Raw genomic sequence first — 8,376 nt, 5'->3', positions numbered from 1 at the left:
TCTGTATCTGACATTTTTGCATGAATACATAGGGGTGGCATTGTGAGAGAATGTTTAAAAGAGGGGGAAATATATACATTTTAAGTTGTCTGCATTGTGTTGTAGCATTAAGAATGAACAGTGATGGTGTTTATGACAGCTAGTGCTAGAGAAAAATGGCTGACACTAGAAAAAGCGTCCCCTAAAGTAATTATTAATAAAAACACTTTAAATGCATTTTTATTACACAGGAGGTTACAAACCTTATTTTCGAAGGAGAAGGCCGGCCATCTTCCGACACAAATTGGGAGATGGCTGGCCTTCCCCTAATGCTGGCCATATCGGTATAATCGAAAGCCGATTTTGACTGGCTTCAACTGCTTTCCGTCGCAGGGCCGGCCAAAGTTCAAGGGAGTGTGTCGGCAGGGTAGCGAAGGCGGGACGGGGGCGTGGTTAAGAGATGGCTGGCCTCGGCCAATAATGGAAAAAAGAAGGCAAGCCCTGACAAGCATTTGGTCAACTTTACTTGGTCCCTTTTTGTTCATGACCAAAGCTCAAAAAGGTGCCTGAACTGACCAGATGACCACCGGAGGGAATCTGGGATCACCTCCCCTTACTCCCCCAGTGGTCACCAACCCCCTCCCACCCAAAAAGAAAAATTAAAAAACATTTTTTGCCAGCCTCTATGCCAGCCTCAAATATCATACCCAGCTCCATGACAGTAGTATGCAGGTCCCTGGAGCAGTTGTAGTGGGTACTGCAGTGCACTTCAGGCAGGTGGACCCAGGCCCATCCCCTCCCTACCTGTTACACTCGTGGTGGTAAATGTTGAGCCCTCTAAACCCCCCCAAAACCCACTGTACCCACATGTAGGTGCCCCCTTCACCCCTTAGGGCTATGGTAGTGGTGTACAGTTGTGGGGAGTGGGTTTTGGGGGGGGCGCTCAGCACACAAGGTAAGGGAGCTATGCACCTGGGAGCAATTTGTGATGTCCACTAGTGCCCCCTAGGGTGCCCGGTTGGTGTCCTGACATGTGAGAGGGACCAGTGCACTACAAATGTTGGCTCCTCCCACGACCAAAATGGCTTGGATTTGGCCGGGTTTGAGATGGCCGCCATTAGTTTCCATTATCGGCGAAAAACAATGGCGGCCATCTCTAACGCCGGCCATCTCTAAGGGTGGCCCAAATGTTGAGATTTGGCCGGCCCCGACCATATTATCAAAACGAAAGATGGCCGGACAGCTTGTTTCGATAATACAGTCGGGTACACTGCTTTACAGGGCCGTCATTATAGATGGCCGGCCCCGTTCGATTATACCCCTCAAAATCACAGATTAAATAACAAACTAAAGGGTGACAAGCCCTTAATGTGTAGTTGTGCTGGCTAACAGACTATCGCAGAATGCAATAAAGGAGACAGTAAGTATTCTCATGCTATCACACAACCTGCAAAAAAAAAAAAAAAAAAAGAAAATGTCCTACAAAAATGCCACATTATTTCTAGGCTCAGGGTGTAGGGAAAATCCTATGTTAGAATGCCCAGATTTTACCAAACTTTAGTGAAAGGACCCCTAAGCTCAAAATTTATTAACACAATTTTTTATTTGGACCAATGATATGAAAATCGGCCAATCTCAACATTTTGGGTCTGGGATTTTAGTTGTGTTTTTTTCCAGAGACAGTCACATATAAGAAAAAAATCAATCCTTACAAAGAGGCCCTTTTTACGGGCTCGCCTTGCATCAAACCGGGACTATGTTGGCCCATGTCTGCCAGCAGTGGTTCTGGCCAGGGCCGCCGAGATACTAGGCCAGGTCCGGGGCAAGGCCGCCTCGCTTCCGCTCCCCCCAATGCTGCAGTCCGCGGTCTACACCTGCCTGCCTCCACAGCTCCGGGCCCCCTGAATTCAAGGCGGCAGTCGCAGATCGCCTCTCTTCTGGCCTTCCCTCCCTGCGTCCCGCCCTCGTCTGATGTAACTTCCGGTTTCCGCGAGGGCGGGACACAGGGAGGGAAGGCCCGAAGGGAGGCGATCTGTGACTGCCGCTTCGAATGCAGGGGGCCCGGAGCTGAGGAGGCAGGCAGGTGAGACCGGGAACTGCAGTGCCGGCGGCCTGACCCCCCCCCCCCCCGCCCCCCCTCTCGGCAGCCCTGGTTTTGGCTTGAGGGCATGTCATTTCCGGCATGCTGGAAAATATTTTCAGCATTTTCATTGCAGCGCTAACTTGGCGATAATCGCACAGCTCTGTGTGCTGCCTGGTTACTGCCAGGTTACCACAGGAGCCCTTACCAGCACCTCAATGGGTGGAGATGTGCTCCCCACCACATGGCCACATGGTAAGAGTAATCTTACCGCATGTCCATTTTTTGGGGGGGTGGTCTTTTTACTCGCTGCAGTAAAAAGAGCTCTGGCGTATGGTAAAAATGTTCCCCCCCCCGGCCCCCACCAACACTATTGCAGGGCCATTTTTAACACAACTTGGTAAAAGGACCTCAAAGAGAACAATTGAAACCATATGTTCAAAGGTTGGAAAGTACAACAGATAATTCTTGTACTTATCTGATATTTTGCCAAAAATGGACGTGCTCAAAACTAAAATTGGCGCGTGTCCATTTTCGGACTGAGACTGTACCTCCACCTATTAACTTAGCAGTAAGGTTTCATTCAGTAACTGTGCGGTGATCATCTACTGCCTGGTTACCGCCGCACACAGGAAAATAAAACATTTTCTGGCACGCATGGTGGACGTGTGTAAAAAAACAAAATTATCACCCAGGCCATGCGGTAGCCGGGCGGTAACTTCAAATTGATGCACATTGAGCACACGTGAAGGGACATAATCGAACGAGGACGACCATCTCTAAGGACGTTGCGGCGAAGGGGCAGGGAAACCTGTATTATCGAAACAAGATGGACGTCCATCTTTCGTTTCGATAATACAGTCAGGGACACACAAATCTCAACATTTAGGTCAACCTTAGAGATGGTTGACCTAAATGTTGAGATAGTCGACCTTGGAGATGGTCGTCCCCAGTTTTCGGCCGTAATGAAAACAGAGAACGTCCATCTCAAAAATAACCAAATCCAAGCCCTTTGGGTCATGGGAGGAGCCAGCATTCATAGTACACTGGTCCTCCTCACATGCCAGGACACCAACCGGGCACCCTAGGGGGCACTGCAGTGGACTTCAGAAAAAGCTCCCAGGTGCATAGCTCCCTTAGCTTGGGTGCTGAGCCCCCCAACCCCCCACAAAACCCACTCCCCACAACTGTACACCACTACCATAGCCCTTAGGGATGAAGGGGGGCACCTAGATGTGGGTACAGTGGGTTTGAGGTGGGTTTTGGAGGGCTCACATTTACCACCACAAGTGTAACAGGTAGGGGGGGAATGGGCCTGGGTCCGCCTGCCTGAAGTGCACTGCAGTACCCACTAAAACTGCTCTGGGGACCTGCATACTGCTGTCATGGAGCTGGGTATGATAGTTGAGGCTGGCATAGAGGCTAGAAAAAATGTTTTTTAGGGTGGGGGGGGGGGTTGGTGACCACTGGGGGAGTAAGGGGAGGTCATCCCCAATTCCCTCTGATGCTCATCTGGTCAGTTCAGCCACCTTTTCGAGGCTTGGTCGTGGAAAAAAAAGGGACCAAGTAAAGTCGACCAAATGCTCGTGAGGGACGCCCTTCTTTTTTCCATTATCGGCCGAGGACAGCCATCTCTTAATCACGCCCCCGTCCCGCCTTCTGTACACTGCTGACATGCCCGCGTGAACTTTGGTCATCCCCGCGATGGAAAGCAGTTGAGGACACAAAAAATCGGCTTTCGATTATGCCAATTTGGGCGACCTTGGGAGAAGAAGGACACCCATCTCCCGATTTGTGTCAAAAGATGGGCGTCCTTCCCTTTCGAAACTAAGCTTGATAGGCACCTATGTGGCTAAGGGTCCCATAGTTACTAATAACTAGGGTTAAAAAAACATTAACACATCTTAACAGGAGTCCACATTAGTAACTATGGCCTTTGGCTCAAAAGTTAACACACATGAGCAGGAGAAACCAAATCCTGACAGATTGTTCTGCACTTCCTGAAAGAATAATCTAGAAGAACCAGGGTAAAATAAAGGTAAATGAGATCCTTTATTATGTCAGGCAATACCAGCTACCAAAATACTCAATAATGAAAACCAAATTTTACTTATCTTCTTGAAAAAGCTGAAATAATATACTGCATCTATCAGAGCAAAGCAGATTTTCCTTTCTCTTTCTTGTCAGTGTGGTCGCAATTCTGTCTGGTTTCCCATTATTCTAACTCTTCTTCTTTGTTTCAGAAAACCACGGAGAATAAATTCATAGAAATGGTGAATCACAGCAGTGTGACAGAATTCCAGCTTCTAGGATTCTCAGAATTCCCAGAGCTCCAGCTGCCCCTCTTCATTCTCTTCTCACTCCTCTACACAATGGCTGTCCTGGGGAATCTCCTCGTTATCTGCATAGTATGTGCTGATCGACACCTGCACATCCCCATGTATTTCTTCCTGGCCAACCTGTCTATCCTAGACATCTTTTCCATGACTGTCAGTCTTCCAAAATTACTGGCCATCCTCCTGACTGCGAGTAATGCCATATCTTTCACTGCATGCATTGTACAGATGTATGGTTTTATAAGCTGTGTGGGGACAGAATATCTGCTTCTCACAGCTATGGCGTATGATCGTTACGTTGCCATATGCGATCCCCTGCGATACCCCGTCATCATGAACAAGAGGATCTGTGCTGTTCTGGCAGGTGCCTCCTGGATAACTGGTTCCTTAGATGTACTGCCACACACTGTTACTATCTCCCAATTTTACTTCTGTGACTCCAATGTTGTCGATCACTTCTTCTGTGAAATCACAGCACTGCTGAAACTGTCCTGCTCAGACGTTTCAGGCGTTCAAACTATGACTTTTATATTGTCAGCGTTCACAGCCTTCACCCCTTTTCTCCTGACCTTGGCATCTTATGTGTTTATCATCTCCACTATCTTGAAAATCCGTTCCAGAGAGGGGAAAAGCAAGGCCTTCTCCACCTGCTCCTCCCACCTCACAGTCCTCATTCTGTCTTATGGGACTATGATGGGAGTGTACCTGCAGCCTAAGTCAAGAGGCTCTGTGAAATCCAACAAGCTGCCTACTGCAATGTATATAGTCACTTCCCCACTGTTAAACCCACTGATTTATAGCTTGAGAAGTAAAGAGTTAAATGTGGCTCTGAAAAAAGTTATAGGAAGGAAATCAATGTTGTTGGTTAATAAACACTTCCAGTAGCTAGTTCTAAAGTCAATAGAAGGAATATACAGGGAGGGGCAGGCTTGCCCGGTGATCTCATGATACCACTTGTTGGTGGTACCTCAATAGCAAGAAAAGGGCCTGTAATGCTTAATAAATTGCTATTATTATGGTATACATGAGATCGTTAAGGCTTAGTAGTTTAACGGGCAATATTCAGCTGAATTAGACCAACATTGAATATCTTGGTCAACAGTGGACCCAGATGTTATGTGGGTCCTGGACTGATTTGTGTGTGTATCTATTTGCCTGGTTAGATATTTATTTATTTATTTATTTATTTATTTGTAGCATTGGTATCCCACATTTTCCCACCTATTTGCAGGCTCAATGTGGCTTACATTGTTCCGTAATGGCGATCACCAATTCCGGAATAAGAAATACATAGTCATAATGCAGGTGACAGCGTGGATTAGGCAATCAAATAAAGAGAATACATTTTCGTAATGAGAAATAAACAAGGCATTGCGTTAAAGTTCAATCGTGAGAGGTTAACTTAAGCAGTCAAGAATAGAGAGTTTGGTTTTGTACAGTTCTGGTACGAGTTTTGTCATCTGGTATTTAGGATGGATCATTGAATAGGTTGGTTTTTAGTAGTTTTCGGAATTTAGTTATGTCGTGTATTGTTTTTGTGGCTTTTGGTAGTGCATTCCATAGTTGCGTGCTTATGTAGGAGAAGCTGGATGCATATGTTTGTCTATATTTTAGTCCTTTGCAGCTGGGGTAGTGGAGATTCAGGAATGTACGTGATATGCAGCCAACAGCCATATATCTTCGTGGTCTGCCCAGCTCTGCCCACGGACTGCACTTGCGCTAACCACAGCAGACATACAGCATGCTATATACTGTTTCTTTCACATCTTTGGAGCATGGGAGGGGGTCAGTGGTCATGGGGGAAGAAAGGGGAGGTCATTCTTTTATTCCTCTAGTAGTCATCTGGTCATTTAGGGTTCTGTTTACAAAGGTGCGATAGCGTTTGTAGTGCGTGAAAAAATGAGTGTATGCTAAACGCTAAGGTGCCCATTATATTCTTATGGACATATTATTTAGTACATGCTAGCATGCTTTTGTAAAAGGGGCACTAAAGGCACTTTTTTATGGCTTAGTTGTGATTAATAGAAACACCTACAAACTTCAATTGAGCGTTTGTTAGGAATAACTTACTTATTGTATTATCTCAATCAATCCTAACGGTACACTTTGCATATCCCATGTACTGAACCGGAGGAAAAAGCCTCAACAGACTCCCGTTTTTTGGCTATACAGCTCTTAAAATCGCTGGAGTTCTTACTGTCATCATAGGCAAAATACCTCCTTAGTGGTCTTTAAAGTCTATACTTTATCCTAAATGATATCAGGTAAATCCCCACTTATCTTATTTTATTTAGAGTCCATTTAATAACGGTCTATGGACTTTTCCTTTAGGAAGCCGTCCAAATCTTTTTTAAACTCTGCTAAGCTAACCACCTTTACCACATTCTCTGGCAACGAATTCCAGAGTTTAATTACACGTTGAATGAAGAAATATTTTCTCCAATTCGTTTTAAATTTACTACATGCCCCCTAGTCCTAGTATTTTTGGAAAGCGTGAACAGACGCTTCACATCTACCTGTTCAACTCCACTCATTATTTTATAGACCTCTATCATATCTCCCCTCATCCGCCTTTTCTCCAAGCTGAAGAGCCCTAGCCGCTTTAGCTTTCCTCATAGGGCAATCTAGTGGAGCTTGATGAATGGTCTAGAATGTGACAGCTAAGATCTAATGCTAAAAAATTCAAGATCAATACAAATGCATATTTCTCAACTATAAACAATTAGGTAATATATTCAGAAGGTAATGAATAAAGTTTGTGTGTTCAGGGATCAGATCCCAAAAGGACTTACCAAACAGCATAAACACTTCTTGCTCATCAGGTTATTCGTACCAGAGATGAAGGATCCTTTGGAGAAGAAAGTAAGTGAGGATGTAAAACTTTTCTTTATTATACCACAGATTCTGTACTAATGGTCTCCAGGATGATTCATCCTTAGATATAACATACAAATGCTTCATAGCATGACTCTGATTCTCGTTTTATTCTTTCTTTTAATAATATTCCTGAAATAACTGTAACAAGATAATTTCTGGTATTAAAAAAAAATGTTTGATTATTATATTTTTGGATGAAAGTTCACTTGTTAACCCCACTAACCAAATAGATGCTAGAACGGGGTCAGGGTTTTCACAGCAGGATCTGAAATGTGATTTTGGATGGCTCACATCTGACCCAGTGAAACTCGGAAAGAAGATCAGCACATATCGGCAGCTTAGAAATACAGAAGGGAAGGAAAGCAACTCACTGGTTATGCAATGATTTCAAACCTCCAGCAAAAAGTGCAGATTATGATTACTGAAAGAAAAGAATTATTGACTCTTTGACTATGACTTTTGCTGGTACAAAGGATAATAGTCATATTATTAATAGATTTTCCAGGAAGGATTACATTTGGAATCTGTGTAGCAGGGTTCAATTTCCAGAATGAAAATTAGCAAGGCCACAGAACCATTGTATCATGCTTCTAACACTGTGTCCCTGTGAAATAAGCTGGCACATCCACACAGCAGACGCAGTCCATGTTTCTCACTTCCAGAATTAAAAAGTGGTAAATCACAAGTCCTACTGAGCTAATCATTCTTACCTGACCCATTCTGTAGAAATGTGTCCAAACTTTTCTTAAACCAACTTTTACTTCTCTGTAGGGTTGATCAAATCTTTCTGCACCAAATTCTACAGCTAAATTTTGCAGTGACTATAAAAGAAAAAAAAAAATAAGAATTAGTTTAACAGTGCTGCTGTTTCGTTTCAGGGAGTGTTCCAAGTCATGCTACCTTTTCAGCACCTTGGCTAGGGTCTGCTGCTGTTTCGTTTCAGGAAGTATTCCAAGTCATGCTACCTTTTCAGCACCTTGGCTAGTTCCACTACATCTTTTTGAACGCCATAGAATATTCAAGGTGCAGTCACACCATACATCTGCCCAGAGCATTACGAGATTCACAGTTATTGTCTCTATTCCTTTCCATATGGTCTCTAAC

General features: G+C 44.4%; 1 protein-coding gene across 1 annotated transcript; it reads left to right on the top strand.

Annotated features, from left to right (window-relative positions):
• Positions 1 to 4,329: 4,329 nt before the first annotated feature.
• LOC115457021 (olfactory receptor 1019-like) lies at positions 4,330 to 5,280 on the top strand. Its single transcript, XM_030186446.1, has one exon. It carries the CDS (start codon positions 4,330 to 4,332, stop codon positions 5,278 to 5,280), a length of 951 nt encoding a protein of 316 aa, XP_030042306.1.
• Positions 5,281 to 8,376: the final 3,096 nt, after the last annotated feature.

This window comes from Microcaecilia unicolor, chromosome 14 (assembly GCF_901765095.1).
Source record: "Microcaecilia unicolor chromosome 14, aMicUni1.1, whole genome shotgun sequence".
Taxonomy (NCBI): domain Eukaryota; kingdom Metazoa; phylum Chordata; class Amphibia; order Gymnophiona; family Siphonopidae; genus Microcaecilia; species Microcaecilia unicolor.
The sequence above is the reverse complement of the archived record's forward strand: the minus strand, read 5'-3'. Positions and strand labels throughout refer to the sequence as shown.